The sequence below is a fragment of the Danio rerio genome, chromosome 20 (genome assembly GCF_049306965.1).
Source record: "Danio rerio strain Tuebingen ecotype United States chromosome 20, GRCz12tu, whole genome shotgun sequence".
NCBI lineage: Eukaryota > Metazoa > Chordata > Actinopteri > Cypriniformes > Danionidae > Danio > Danio rerio.
In genome coordinates, this window is record NC_133195.1 from 4,973,827 (window position 1) to 4,990,428 (window position 16,602).

At 36.9% G+C, this 16,602-nt stretch overlaps 1 protein-coding gene across 11 annotated transcripts in view; it reads right to left on the reverse strand.

Moving 5' to 3' along the window:
* zdhhc14 (zDHHC palmitoyltransferase 14) overlaps positions 1–16,602 on the reverse strand; it is a 71,715-nt gene that overhangs the window by 16,540 nt on the left and 38,573 nt on the right. For 10 of the 11 annotated variants that reach the window (XR_012395661.1, XR_012395659.1, XR_012395663.1 and 7 more), the window contains 2 exon segments: positions 11,791–11,900; positions 4,853–4,955 (listed from right to left, as the gene is read on the reverse strand). Coding sequence is in view for 5 of the 11 variants with exons in the window: in XM_073933097.1 (XP_073789198.1) it covers positions 4,853–4,955; positions 11,791–11,900 (213 nt within the window). In the remaining 6 variants the exon portion in view is untranslated. 11 annotated transcript variants of the gene reach the window in all.

Here is a 16,602-nt window from a genome sequence, read left to right on the forward strand (position 1 = left end):
TGTGTTCAACTTATTTACTTATTTATCAAATTTAGAGCGAAAAAAAAGTGGTTAATTAGTCATACTGTATATAACACTAGTTTCCCAGGGAATTTTTTCCAAAACATTGCAAATTTGGATGGAAAGAGCAATAGAGACGATTTCCTGTTAGCATATGTTGCGTTTTAGAATCTGGCACAGTTTGTTCATGGCTGTGTCAAGCAACCTGGTCATGTTGGCATCTGTGTAAATTGGATACTGTGCACTAAGTGATGAGGGAATTTGAAAATGAAGTGATGAAAAAAATACACCGTTATAATAATGGCGACTACCTTTTTTAAATACTTGTAGAGTTTTTTTTTGGAGCCCTGGGTCAGAAAAGGCTTGACAAAGAAGAATAGCAAAATAATTATTCGAAGGGTAAAATCAAAAAGCTTACATGCTGAAGAGTATTTAAAGGCATTGAAAAAGAGGTTAGAAATGCAGATGAATTTATCAAAGCTTTAAAGAACATTTCGTTATTCCTGAGCATCTTTTACATCCTATTTAAAATGAATTATGTCCTCTTAAAAAAACACCATACAGTATATACAGACAGACACATACTCACCCACACTTTCTTAAAAAATCAAGGTCATTTGTAAGCCCTGTAAAAAGTTTACAGGAGTAAATAAGCAGTTTTATTTTTAGTTTTATATCTTTTTTAACTTTACAAAATTAGAAAATGGTGGTGACAAATGGTGGAGAGCCCTTTTGGTCCCCCAAGACCAGTTTAGGGTTTTTAAATCTGTGATTTCTAACATAGTGCAGCTTTACAATGAGCTCATTGAAGTCGCCCAAAAAGGCTGGTCGTCCCCTAAAGGCAAAAGCATAAGACGACTTAGGAGAATGTGGACAACTTCAATAGAGTGTTTTCATGACGCATCAAAAGTTGGCCATATTGGTGACACAGAATGTAAACAATGTTACTGAACCAACTGACACTCGCATGTTTTGCTGATTATAGCTGCTGAAAAAGATCAGTTGTTGTCATGTTTGAGGTTTGTTAACCAGTCGGCTGGAAAAAAAGCTTAGACTTTTCAGTTTATATGTGATTCAGCAGTTTACCATGGGTTTTTAGGGGCTTGTTTTTCTATGTAAACATGCTTGATGGAGCTACATAACCATTACATTTGTGTCTCCCATCTTTTGCAGCACCTCGCAAACGAGCGCCGTGTTTTTAAAACATTCAGACTGCATGATTTTCAAAGTAGTCGTGTCACAGATGTTTTCACACTGCATGACTATCTGGGCTAGCATTTCGTCGCTGCTTTGTTTGCACTGCAAGATGGATAGGCGACAGGGGCTTTTACATTGCATGACTTTACAATAGAAAGAATTGCCCACAAACTTCGTCCAAACTACGTCTCACAACCAAAAACACGTAGTATATCTTTTGTTATTAACTACATAACGAGAAAGAAGCCTTAATTGGAGTAGAATATTTACATGTTTGCTCACCTGGGTTTGAAGGGAATTCGCAATTTCTCCTCAACTTTCTTATTTAACTTTCTGTATGAAACGTCAAACAGACACGGGTGCTCCTGTCAAACCTCCACTAGTTTTTCCTCCATTTCTTGGGTCCAAATAAACTGAAAATGAGCGATTTTAACTTCTACCTCAACATCCCGCTGGCCTGCAGGTACACACACGCAAGGGAATGCTGCTCTCTCATTGGCTGTAGGTGATTGCCTAATTTCACTAGGCATGATTTGAATCACCAACAGCTACATGCTAAATATCTCACAGGCATCGGCGATTCATCTGCGATTCTCTCAGATCGCGTCTTTGATAGTTCATACTGAGTGATTGTCACTTTCATAAACGAGCGGCGATTTGCCAGTGATTTCAGGCATTTGTCGGCGTTTTCTCAAAACTTGTCGGCGAGTCAAAATCGGGGCTAAAATCATGCAGTCTGAAATCGAAATTAGTCTTTAAAATAATTATGGAATTATTGAAAAATTTATATAAAAATATCGTAATTTTTATATATAAATTATAATATATCAATTTTATAATATATCAATTTCCTCTCGGCTCGACTTCCCACCGTATGCATTTATATATCAGCACTAGGTTCATCAAGACGTTAGGCCAGAGGAGTGCTCAACTGAGCCTGGTTTCTCTCAAGGTTTTTTCCTTCACTTTGTGTGGTTTATTCATAAACTAATTTCGAGAGGATCACGTGCTTATAATCAACACGGCTGGCTCCTTGTTAGCTCCGTAATCAGCCCTATTAGATGATTACGGAAGCATTATAAATAACCTGAGTTTTCCACTCCAGTTATCTTTGACTTGAAGCTCCCCCCCTTCCACCCCTACATCCTCCCACTTTTTCTGATCGGGCGACACGGTGGCCCAGTGGCTAGCACTGTTGCCTCACAGCAAGAACACCGCTAGTCCAACCCATCGGGTTGGTTGGTGTTTCTGTGTGGAGTTTGCATGTTCTCCCCGTGTTCGCGTGGGTTTTCCCCGGGTTCCCCGGTTTCCTCCCACCGTCCAAAAACATAAACCATAGCCAATCGACTAAAACAAATTATCACCCAATACAACCTGAGTTTACACGTCTCACGGTGACAAGCAGGGGAGTTCTCGAGACCTACCTGACCTCGAATTCCCCTCTCGCCCTTCTAATGGGAGGGAGCCCCGGGCTCGAGGATATTACGAGCTCAGGGCTCTCTCCCGGGACAGCATGCCAAATACGCTTTATTGATTATCAGCTAAGTGTGAACTCTTGAACGTCAGTTGGTGAAGTTTGTTCCTTGGCACTGTCGCCACTGGCTTGCTTGGTTTGGGTCTTATGGAGCTGCGCAAGTGTTTGAACTTTTAAGAAGTGAAAATTAAACCACACTGAACTGAAATTCAACTCTGAAAACTGGACCAACAGTTACTAGAACTAGTGATGTGCGATACCACTGATTTCCTATTCGATCCGATACCAAGTAAAATGAAGGCGAGTGTCGGCGATACCGATCCGATACTGCCCAAAAATGACTGTTTGGGAAATTAAAGTAACAAGTAGTGTAATTAAAAGTGTCACTTTATACTGAATACGAGACATATTACAGCTTATTCTTATTTATTGTTAATTGATGAAGAATTATCTTTTAACTTACATATTTATTGACAGCATCTGAGCATCTTAAAACGGCTGCCTTAACATCTTAAAAAAAACATTCACACCTCTACATTTAGTGACATGTTAATCCGGTTCCCCTGAAAGTGTTTTGAACCTTTTTTCGTTGTTTTATCATAGGCACAAAAAACCCAAGACCCCTAATACAGCCACATCGCCGCAATTTCTCCCTCTGTACCTGGATAGCGCCTCCCTGCTGCACCTAAGGACTCTGAAAGCGATGTCTGTTTTGCCCTAGCAGCACTTGTGCCTCTTCTTTCCTCCTCTTTATGCTGTGTTCACACCAGACGTGGAACGCGCGGATAAATCGCGCTACTCGCGTGTAAATAGCCGCGTGAACATTTGAGTTTACTCGCTTCATTCGCGCGTCAAACCCCGCTTCATTCGCGTGTCAAATTCACTTCAGAACAGACGCGGATTCGCGTGATGGGCGGGGCTTCTGTCTGCCCGGTGACTCTAGCTTCATAGCTAAATGGCTAACATGGATTTTATGAAGAAAATAACAGTGTTTATGTGCTTTATGAAGACTGAAAAACAGCGTTGATACGTTTAGGGTCGTGTCTGAGTCCACTACATTTTTTCAGAGGTGCATCCTGCTCTGTGAGCTCATAAACTCCTCCAGAAACTGAACCTGGATGACGGAGGCTTTCAGCGGTGCTTCTGACTGAGCCAAGCCGAGTTTGATGAACTGTTTGTCAGTAAAGGCTGGAGCACCGACAACAGGTTCTACGTCACAATCACACCCCCACAAGAGCAAGCTTCTGATTGGTTAACATGGCGCGAATGTACGCTGAAGTTCAGATTTTTGAAATCGAGAGATTTCGCGTCAAACGCGCAAAACGCTCAATTCGCCCCGCGCCATTCACGCAATTTGCGTCTTTCGCGCCGCGCCATTCGCGCGTATCGCTCCGCACGATGTCTATTCACGCATTTGCATTGACTTAACATGTAAATCACTCGCGATTGATGCGCGTGCCGCGTCTGGTGTGAACGCAGCATTAGACCGTCTAGTCATGATGTTGTCATATTCTGTTTTGTGATTTCTATGTAGAAGTTTGATTAGTTTTGTAGTATTACCACAGTACCTCACTGTTTTAAAAACATGTGCCAGGCCAGCGGACTGACAGAGTGGCTAGCTAGCTTGATCTGCAGTGGTATAGTGCCATATTACGCACATGACTTTGCAGGCGGAAGAAAAAGTAGTCCGACTAAGTTGGCATTATTCAGAGAAACTAGGGTAGTTGTGGTTACTTTCCGCAGTATTTTTACTTCCATTAAAATAGATATTTGCTTCAAATTATTGAAATATCTATATTTTAATAAGAAAAGCAATTCTAGAACATACAAAGCTGGTATCGGAGATATCCATATTTTAGTATCGCACATCACTATCTAGAACTTCTACGTTAAGCTGCTTTGAAACAATCTACATTGTAAAAGTGCTATACAAATAAACACAAATTGAATCTTTAAGCTCAACCAATAGCAGAACAGAAACTTCTGAGGAGGTGGGGATAAAAATAACCTCGTCTGATTGGTCAAATGTAGACACACAACCTAAGCAGAAAATAAATGCAGGTTATCACACGCCTGTGATATGTATATATTGCACATACTATCATCGCGATAATGATAATCTTTGAGAAATATCGTGCAGCCCCAACAAAAACACGCACAGATATGGTATGGTCGACTTACCATGTGACTCTGGACTTGATTGGGGGGGCAGGCGCTGGTGCCATTGGTCTGGGTTGCAGGCTGCGGCGTGTCTGGCTGAATAAAACCTCTTCTGTCAATCAAACTGCAGAGAGAGAGAAAGGAAATGCATGAAACATTCCCGTTATGAGTCAGGTACGTGGGTGAGGGAGGCGGAGGGAGGTGGATGCATGAGTATGTATGTGTGTTTAGTCCACCTCCAGCTCGACATGCCCACACACAGAGCAGATGGCAGCCAGTGATGCTGTGCCCACTTCTGCTCCATCAGAAAGTCATTAATGGTGCGCGGAGCTCTCGTGTGGGTGTGCGAGCAGATTCGTGACGTCGGCAAACCACCATCTGAACACATTCCAGGCTTATCCGAGACGTTCGCTCATCCCGCTGATTAGTTTTTTCGCCTCTTATATTTAAAGGAAGGAGCGAGAAATCTGCTGAGGTCAAGAAATCTTTTCACAAGATCAGCGCGAATCCCTTGGCTGATATCGTGCCTGGCTAATGACTTTCTGAGGACGTTGATGGATATCTTTATGTGAAATTGACTTTTTTTCTTCCTGCGGAGCGGTAATTACGTTTTTGATGCGGAGATATGAATGTTGTCAAGCAAAAAAAAAGATTTGCAAGAATGTAGAAAGGACAAGAGAGAATGCCCTTTTCCTAAATAGCTTACCCAGGTGAAAAATAATATATAATTAAATGCAATTAAAATACACTTAAATACCTGCAAATACATTTTTAGTACATTGTTATTTTTTGTGTTAAATAAAAGTTTGATGGTTTTACACTATAAATATACTAATTAAAAGTATGTTTATACTTCAGTAGGACTTTAGTACACTTGACAAAAGTATACTAAATACCAGTAATACTTAAATACATTTTTAGTGTACTACAATAAAGTACACTACAGAAAAAACATCCAAAAGAGATTTATTAGTGTGTTTTTCAAAAGTGTGCTTTAAATGCTTTAAACATTAGTGGATTTTTAGTACACTGTTTACATCCTAATCCAAAGTTTAAAATAAGTTAATATATAAAAAATCTATTAGTAATTTATTGTAGTAGAAGTACATTTTCCCAAAAGTTGTACTTAAGTACACATAATGTAAATGCAATTTTATCACTAACACTTAAATTGATTTTGTGTGCGGTAATTTAAGTTTACATTAAATTGACTTTATTAAAAATCTATTAGTAATGTACTGTAGTAGAAGCACATTTTCCCAAAATACTTTTCAAAAGTTCACACTTGGATACTGTTTGACAACTTGTTAGCAAGTTAGCAGTTTTGGCATGCTGTCCCGGGAGAGAACCCTGAGCTCGGAGATAGTTGAGCCCAGGGCTCCCGCCAGGTCCATAAAGCATGTGAGGGGAGTACGAGGTCAGGTGTTCTCGAGAGCTCCCCTCGGCAAAAGAGGATAGGAGGAGAAGGGGTGGATGGGGGGTTTCTTCGGAAATCGAAGATAAGGGAGTAGACCTTAGCTAGGTTATTTATAGTGAGTTTGGATCGATCCGATTGGCTAACTAATGAGTGTAGATGAGTGGCCAGTTTGTGAAACTTCATTTAATACAGTATTTAGCACACTTTTTTTACAATTTGTATATGCTTTTAATATATTACTATTATACTTTAAATTAGTCATAAATATATTTAAATGTTTAAAATTAGGGTTCAAGCATATTTCTAGTTGTAACTAAATATATATATTTTTAAAATACAGATATAGTATGTTAAAAGCACATTTTAGTTCAATTTCAGGGTGTCTCAAAATAGCAAAGTTGAGTGCACTTAGATGGTATTAAGTTTATCTTAACATATACTTAATACTATCTTTTAGTACATTAAGTACAAAATTAGAGTGTGAAAATAGAGCACTTTTAGTACATTACTGAAAGGTGTACTAAGTATACTTAAAGTGCATTTTAGTGCACTTTTTTTTAACCTGGGTAAACCAGGAGTGTCCAAACTCCGTCCTGGAGGGCTGCTTAGTTTAGCTCCAACTTGCTTCAACACACCTGCTAGGAAGTTTTAAATAAATGTAGTAAAGCTGCGGTCACACTGGGCTTTTCCTCACATAGACTTCCATTCATACGTACGCGAATGCGTCAGACCGGAAACACAGGGTCATGCGTCAAGTTTTGCAGGTTTCTGCGGTGCAAAGGTCAAGCTTGGTGAACTCTGACCAGCGAAATCGTATCACTTGACTATGCGAGACCAATCGAGGATCTAAACATGACCTCTCTGGACAGAAATTTAAAACATGGAGCAATCGCTCGCTTTTTTAATGTCTAATATTCTTGTTTAATCCCGCCCCCTTTTCGCATCGCCGTACTACTTTCGCACACACATACTAGTGTGACCGCAGCTTTAGAGCTTGATTAGTTGGTTCAGGTGTGTTTGATTAGGGTTGGAGCTAAACTCTCCAGGGGTCCGTTCTTCGTACCTCGCTTAAATGATCTAAGAATATTTGGCAGATCCTGGATCTTTTAATCTTGATAACTGATCTCTCACTAATTTGGTTCTTCAAACAAGTTCACGAATCAGATTAAAATGTCTGGATGAACTGATCTGAGATCGCTGCGTGTGTTATGAAGGACAGATCTATCGATCCTCGAAATCATGATCAGCAATGCAACGATTGGCTGACAGCACAGCAGCGTAATGACATCATCTGATTAATATTCAATTATCCATGTCAGCAAAATTACATCAAATTAGCAGTAAACGGTTTGTTAAATGACACGCAATAACCTTCCACATTTGTTGTGAGCTGCAGGCTTTACACTTTCATGTGTCAAGACAAGAGTATTCATCATGTATTTCAATGCAAATCAATGTATTTAGTTCTACATTTAGAAAAGATTTTCTTTATAATAGTAGCCGTTTTTTAATCGGTGTAAAGAATAACTGGATGTTTTCAAAAGCATTTTCATATTGGTAAACTTTTGTGAAGCATCAAATCATTGGCATATTAACTATGAAAACATGTTTATGACTGCATAAATGTATTATTGCTTTAAAAAACGTCACATATTGTGCATTCCTATTATACACAATTTGTACTAAAGCGATCTAAAAAGTTCATATCAATAAGTTATCTCTGTGCACCACCAGGTGGCAGTCTTTGTACTTTCATTTCGAGGGTGCAGATTGCATACGTTTTATTAATATGTATAACTTTATTTATGTTATTAATGACTATAACATTATATATATAGTTAAAAAAAGTACAATTTTCCCAAGTGTATATAACCACTACTGTAAGAAAATATCAGAATTCGGAACACTTTCTGTATTATCTTTGCTTGAACTGAGCCGATCTAATCCTGTTTATATGAATTGAACCTGCTCCCGATAAGGATTGACCTAGCAGAACTGTTCCTATGACAACAACTCTCGGATCAGCTTTGAAGAACGAAACGATCCTGGATCGTGTCAAATCGTCAATATCCAAATCCAGCTAACTGAGTAATCCACGTACGAAGAACGGACCCCAGGACACCGGCCCTCCAGGACCGAGTTTGGACACCCCTGGCTTAAACTATTACATTGAGTTGATATTAATTTTCATTTCTCTTAAAATATTGCATATGGTGCTTCAGACAGGTATGGTTTACCTAAAAATGACACTTCTGTAATACAGGCTCATTGGAAATATGTGCTTCAAAGAACAGCCGATCCAAATATACAGTTGAAGTCAGAATTATTCGCCCCCCTTTGACTTTTGTTTTTCTTTTTTAAAATTTTTTCCCAGATTATGCAGAGCAAGGACATTTTCACAGTATGTCTGATAATATTTTTTTCTTCTGGAGAAAGTCTTATTTGTTTTATTTTGGCTAGAATAAAAGCAGCTTTAAATTTTTAAACACCATTTTATGGTCAAAATTATTAGCCCCTTTAAGCTATATTTTCAATCGATAGTTTACAGAACAACCTGACAAGCAAATACATCACAACCAGTCTTTGTCATGACAACTTGACCAGGACAATATAGCTCGTCATAAATCTGTCATAAACATGATTGTCATGATGCCATTATAATTGTGTCATGAATTTTATGACAGCATCATTAATAGTTTTATTGACCTCAACTAGTGGTACAAATAGAATTTGTAATCAAAATGTCATTAAATATCAATGACGCTATAATAATATTGCCAATTTTAATGACTAATTAAATTCCATCTACTGGAAAAGTGATCATAAAACAATTACACAATTATATGTAGAGGTGTGAACCTAAACTGATCTCATGGTTGGGTTGCGATTGTCATGCCATCAATTTGGTTTAATTCTTTATCACGGTGCGTTGACGATGCTTTCCATACATTTTTTTATTTTCGTCACGGCAGCAATTCTTGTATTAAAATGTATAAATATACATACTGTTTCTAATACAATTTTGTTCTTTAATACAAACAGTCAGATATATAAACTGTACCTTTAAACAACACGAGCATTTATAGCAAAAAAACAAATATAAATATCCCACTCGCTTTCTGAGCCTTGTCTAGCGAGTTCTTTCTTACAGCCCTTTGATTGGTCAAGTGCTCAACTGAAATTGGCTCTATGCGCTGGCGCTCTTCACAGATGAGTAAAGCCTAGTTTAAACACTGATAAACAGCAGTGGCGATTACGGCTGACCCATTATAGACGCAGTGAAGAAAACTCTGCAGACACACGCTCATGTCTGTATCCAGAAATATCGCTGTAACAGCGGAGAGGAAAAGTCACACCAACAGGTCAAATGGGCCACAGTGAGAGAAATGGAGTTTACTTTCATTCTCTCAATCACAGTGAAATAGGAGCTTCTGCTGTAAGTGTCAGTGAGAGACTGTCCAGCAAACACACACACAGTAACATTGTGCACTGTTTCTGTGTTTTTAAGTAGTTGGAGTGTTGTAAATAGTCGCGCTCACCTCCCTCGCCATAGTAAGCAACGGCGACATAGCGCATATGAGATAAATGACGTCAGTACATAATAACCGGTTATAATTATTACTGAACTGATACCGAATTGTGCACCGAAGAAACATTTAATTTTGACACCCCTACTTATATGGCCTCATGACAATCATGTTTATGACAGATTTATGACAAGTTATGTCATATTTCATGATGTTAAATGAGTCTTTAAGTTAACTTACCTTATGTTTACCCATGCAAGGTAGCACTTTTTATTTTAATGACTAAAATAATCCACATCTGTCCATCCCTAATATTTATATATTTGATATTATTTAGAAAAGAATTCCCTTTCACCTACACCTTTATGTGTTTATTGAATACAAAACGTGTTATAAAAAGGGGAGGAGCTACTATATGTCCTGCCCTGTCAAATTTCGAAATTAAGTCTGCGCAATAGCCTAGTGGTTAGTGTGCCGACATCATATGGTGCAGTAGCATGTCAGGGCGTCCACAGTTCAAATACCAGCGCGAGGACATTTTCCTACCCTACCCCCCTCTCTCTCTCCAAATTCGCTTCCTGTCTCAATACCTATCTAATAAAAGGTCAAAAACAAATCTTAAAATAAATAAATAAAAATCTAAATGAAAATAATCTACATTTCAAAGGGGATCTTTAAAAACTGAATTGTATGCAATTTGTTTTGTATGTTTACACTCCTAGAACACAGTGTATTGACCTTATTCTGTAATGCGGAGGTGTGCTCGTTTTTGCAATTGTTTCGATTCAGTCGACTATGTGAGAAATGACTAGCAATAATAAAAAAAATTGTCAAAATACTTGCCCTACAAAGAAGCGATCATGACTACATATAAAAATAGAAGAAGAATATATTTCATACTTGTCAACATTGGAATGTGAAAATAAGGGATATGCCCACCCCCCTTAAAAAATTCCCAAATTACTAAATATGTTCATTTAGAGCTGTTTCATTGTAAATAAACAGTTAATTTGTCAGTAATATGTTTTATTAGTATTATTTACAAAAGAAGAAAAATGTATACATTAGCAGCAAATAAATTAGCAAACAGCTTTTTAAAAATAATAGTTATTATAATGAAATAGAATCAACGAATTCTAAACGAATTAAACAAATTAAAAAGCAACAAATGAATCTCTTATTTATTTTGATTTTTTTCATTTGATTACATTAAATAACAGAGGTGCAACTTTAAAAATGCACACATCTAACATTATAATGAAAGCGTTCGATTGCTTTCCCAACGTTTTATGCTCATTTAGGACAAAATTAGTCGCGTTTAAAAAAAAAAAAAAAACAGCAAGATCGACATCTTTAGATGTTATCATTTTTATTATATGCCTGTTTAAACATGCACCCAAAACCCAGACTTTTACTTCGCTTCAAATCGCGTGTGCAGAATCTGTTTGAGAAACAGCGTCTGTTTATCACTATGGAGCGCGTCAGCTGACAGTCGTGCATTTTGAGGATTGCATATGAAGGGGAGACGGCACCTGTAATGAAAAGGAAAGGGAATCCCACCATTTTTATATTTACTTCAAAGTGTTTTCATGCCTAAACAAAGCGAAAGCCCAGAACAAACTCGCATTTAAGAGCAAGGGGCGGCCCCTGGTGGTTTGGAGGTATGGGTTGCATATAGGCAGGATCGGCTTTTTAATGTTTATTTGCCACCCTTCAGAGAAAGACTGAAAATATGGGAGAAATACAAAATACCTTAAAGGGATGACAGCGGGATATAACTGTAAAATATGGGAGAATCCTGTGAAAAACAGGAGGGTCGACAGGTATGATAACTAGAAAATATCAGTTTGCAACATCAAGCAGCATAACGAGCTGTTTTTAACTTCTAGAAATCAATGGAACGTCTGCTCGTATGTGAAGAATAGGGTCAATACTCTGGAATACGCATAATACTGCATTGGATTTGACCAACCGCTGGACAAATACAGAAAAATAGCAAGAGTTACTGCATTCACCTCGGTGGCAGAGGTCCACACAGCGCCGCGCAGCAGTTGGTGATGAAGTTTCCGTAGCTGTAGGGGTTGTAGTTGCCTTTGCCTCGTTTGGATGACCATGAACCTTTGATCTGAAACAGTGATGTGACCGTTGAGAACTCACAGTAGCTGAAAGGGCTAAACTGCCCACTTCAGAGCAGACAGAGAGACACAACAGGCAGCCTTAATAAACCCCGTGATAAACCGGGGCGATGATGGAAAAAGAGTTTTAAGGCTGATTATACTTTCCTTCCTGTGAAGCGCTACGGTAAAAATAAAAAATACCCACTGATCTTTAAACCAAATCTTTTGAAGTGCTCATTAATTATCTTCCTGTAACGGCTAGTCAAACTTTCCGCGGGTTTCTTTTGATCTTGGGTTATAGTCTAATTCCTACAGGGACGCGTTTAGATAAACTATGTTTGCAGGGTCCAGAATCAACCTGCTGGCCGGAGATTTGAGGAAACACATCAGTCATATAAACTCGCTAATGGCTCCAAAACTAAATTTTTGTCGCTTTGAATCATATAGTTGGTTATGTCTTGCATATTTTCGACATATAGACGGTATATTTATGCCATTTAAATATACAGCACACTCAGAAATAAAGGTACAAAATCTGTCACTGGGGTGGTCAACACTTTTATACAGTAAAGGTGGATATTAGCAAAGACTACAGCATATAGTTTTGAATGGGGAAAAGTGTAACAGTCAATAGCCCCTTTCTCACAGTGATACCCGTAAATTTCTGGGACGACTTTATTTCCGGTAAATTCAAAAAAGCGCTGTTCACACAGGCGAGGACGTTACGGAATTTTTCCGGAAAAGACCATTCACACATTCATTACAAAATACGGTAAATTCTGATGTCATTAACCAGAAATGAGCTCTAAACGTCTGCGCTTGTATTTGTAAACATTTGACTACATTACAAACTCTGTGAATGGATCAGTATTGTGAACAACTTTAATAAAAACATATAAAGAAACACTTTCGCATGTCCAGATGTACATGATATGATCTGGCGCTCACTCCTTCACGGGCATACGCGACACGTAAGGTAAACAAACAACGGCTTATCATAAGCAGCTTATCGATAATTATTTACACAGTTGGCATCAAGAAGGAGCATGTTAACTGACTAACATACAGCCGCTAATATGTGAAAAAATATTCAAAGGCTTTTATTCCCATAAACCGTGCGGACGTGAACGCGTCTGATTGTTCTGATTGGCTAAAGTAGACGTCTCACGTCAGCACGTTCTAGACATGCACACGCTCTTTCCGGCAATCTTCCTTCTGCATTCACACAGCGCAGCATTCCGGCAAATAACCAGTAATGTTACAACTTCTCTTTCCGGAAAATAGCCAGAACGAATTTACCGGTATTATCAAAAAGGGCCTGTTCACACATACAACCTTTCCAGAAAATTGTCGGTAATATTCCGGAAAGGTCTGTATGTGTGAAAGTGGCTAATATGGCAAATTTAACCCTTGCAGGAGCCAATCATCAATCGCTATAGTCTGACGTTTCTAGTGTGCTTTTATAGCGATGTCTACTTTAAAATGAACCAACTACACTTAAAAACAAAAGTTTTCTGGTTTTGTAATCTGTATGAAACGAGCATGAGGAACTGTCCGTCCTGTCAAACACACATTACATGACGACAACAAAGAGTCGCTGTCATTTCTGCACATTCTGGATTTTTTTCATCACCAAGACCAAGTTGTAGATTACTTCAGAAGAGCAGCGTGATCAGATAAAGCATTATCCAGAGAATGATAATGTGTAGAAAAGCCATAGATGAGGTTCGAGTCGTGATCTTATTCCTTTCGAGTGTGCATTAGCATGGGCAACCTGAAAACATTTTGTTTGATTCGAATGTTTAGAAACAAAGCTTATGAGACAGTTGTCGCTTAATTTTATTGGTTATTTTAAACATGTAATGCAATTGTAAGCTTAACAAACGTCAAAAGTTTTAAAGAATTTGATGTTTCACCATTCAGTCAGAATGCCCGAGCCCTTTGATATTAGTAGCATTATGGCCCATTTACCATTTACCCCTGCACACGCCATCATATGTCATCGCGATCTCTTGCTTCATATAAGATCAGATGATCACGATTGCTGTAGTTATTCCGGTTGTGTTATTTTCTGGTATTTATCTTCAATAAATCCCCGAAGGCATAAATTATGTTATGTTAATGATAAAATGTTGCAATAATATCGTAACTGCATTGTGTATTTACACCGTGGCCATATTCATCAATGTAAACGCACAAAAAACAGCATTAACATTATAGCAGACACTATAAAAAGCCCATTCCCAGCCACCAGACTTTTGTGAGAGGGTATTTGAGTAGAGCTGTGAACCTACCCAGTGTCTCACGGTTCAGTTGCACTCCCTCGCCATAGTAAGCATCGGCAACATAGGGCATATGAGAAAAATGATGTCACTACAAAATAACCGGTTATGATTATTACTGAACCGATACCGAATTGTCTGCGTCTGCATCGTGGTGCACCTAAACATTTAATTTTGACACCCTTATATTTGAGTGTCATTGAGTGTCAGAATGTTGTGGAACTGCTATACAGGAGTTATGATAATGAATTATAGATCGTGAAATTTAGTGTTTTTTATTTTAGCGGGTTTTTTAAAACCATGAGGGTAAAACACGAATGCGGTTATGAATATATTAAAACGCGTTTGTTTGTCGTAAAAGTTCGTAATAATGACCAAAAAAAATACTAATTTGTATCCGGGTGCAACTATTCTGCCGTTGTGGCTGGAGTATTCTGGGAACATTTCTTACCCCTTGGTTTGGAGTGTGGTCCTGAAAAATCTCCTTTCGAAGAGGTGTATATCGCTTCCCCTTAGCCCTACACCTTCAAGCTAAAGAGAATTGAGACGCGCAAAACGAGAGGTAGGGGTAAGGGAAAGGGCTAAGGGGTAGAATTGGGATTGGGACTTAGTTAACACTTTTGTACCTTTAAGGTTCACGTTTATACTTTTAAGGTACTGTGAGGTACACATTGTACCTTATATGTACTAAATATGTACCTTTAATGACCTGTTAGGAACGAACATATACCTTTTGAAAAGGTACCACCCCAGTGACAGATTTTGTGACCTTTATTTTTGACAAAGTAAGCTAGTATAGAAAGTATCCATCTTCAAATATACAGTGGTTCAAAAGTAAGAGGTTCTTTTATTGCTAAATTAAATTAAATACTGTTCTCCTATCCTGAATAATCAAACATTACTTTAAATAATAAATAAGCTAAATATTTGTATTGTGAGAAATGTTTGTTGAACACCAAATCAACATATAAGACTTTTAAAGAATCATGTAATAATGTTAATGTAAATAATAATTGGTCATCACAGAAATAAATATAATATAATATAATATAATATAATATAATATAATATAATATAATATAATATAGAATAATATAATATAGAATATTATAATATAATATAATATAGAATAATATAATATAATATAATATAGAATAATATAATATAATATAATATAGAATAATATAATATAATATAATATAGAATAATATAATATAATATAATATAGAATAATATAATAAATATAATATAATATAGAATAATATAATATAATATAATATAGAATAATATAATATAATATAATATAATATAATATAGAATAATATAATATAATATAGAATAATATAATATAATAAAATATAATATAATATAATATAGAATAATATAATAAATATAATATAATATAATATAATATAATATAATATAATATAATATAATATGATATAATATAATATAGTATAATATAATATAATTGTATTTCCAAATATATCAGTTTCTAAGATTATTTTTGAAAAATAGACTAAAAAATGTCTTTCAACTTGTTCAAACTTCTTAAAATGGGTGGAATCAACACAATTCTTCAGTTTTTTTTGACAACTTAATTTTATAAGTTCAATCCACTTAAATTAGTAAAAAAAACGTTTTGTGAAAAACGTAAAAAAAATTATATGGAAGTCAGCATTTTTTCAAGGTAAACACAGATTTGGTGAGCATCCTGGGGTCTGTTCTTCGTATGTGGATTACACAGTTAGCTGTATTTGGTTATGGACAATTTGATATGATCCAGGATTGTTTCGTTCTTCAAAACTGGTCCGAGAGTTGTTGTCATAGCAACAGTTCTGGTAGCTCAAACCTGGTCGGGAGCAGGTTCAATTCATATAAAAAGGATTAGATCGGGTCAGTTCAAGCAAAGATAATACTAAAAGTATGTACCAAATGCTGATATTTTCTTACAGTAGTAGTTATATACACTTGGAAACATAGTAAAAATGTTTAACTATGTATATATAAAGTTATAGGTACATAAAACCCACAACAAGGTGTAAAATTATTGCATATCATATTTAACAAACCGTTTACTACTAATTTTATGTAATTTAGCTCACTTGGACAATTGAATATTAATCAGATGATGTCATTACGCTGCTTTTCCACCAGCCAATTGTTGTATTGCTGATCATGATTTCGAGGATCGATAGATCTGTCCTTCACAACACACGCAGCGATTTCCAGACATTTTAATCTGATTCACGAACTTGTTTGATGAACCAAATTTGCCAGAGATCAATTATCAAGATGAACAGATCCAGGATCTGCCAAATCATCTTGGGTCATTTAAGCGAGGTACGAAGAACGGACCCCAGGACTGCTTTCAAAATCCTAAAAGAAGAATAGGGGGTAAATATTATGAATTATTTAAATAATTTAA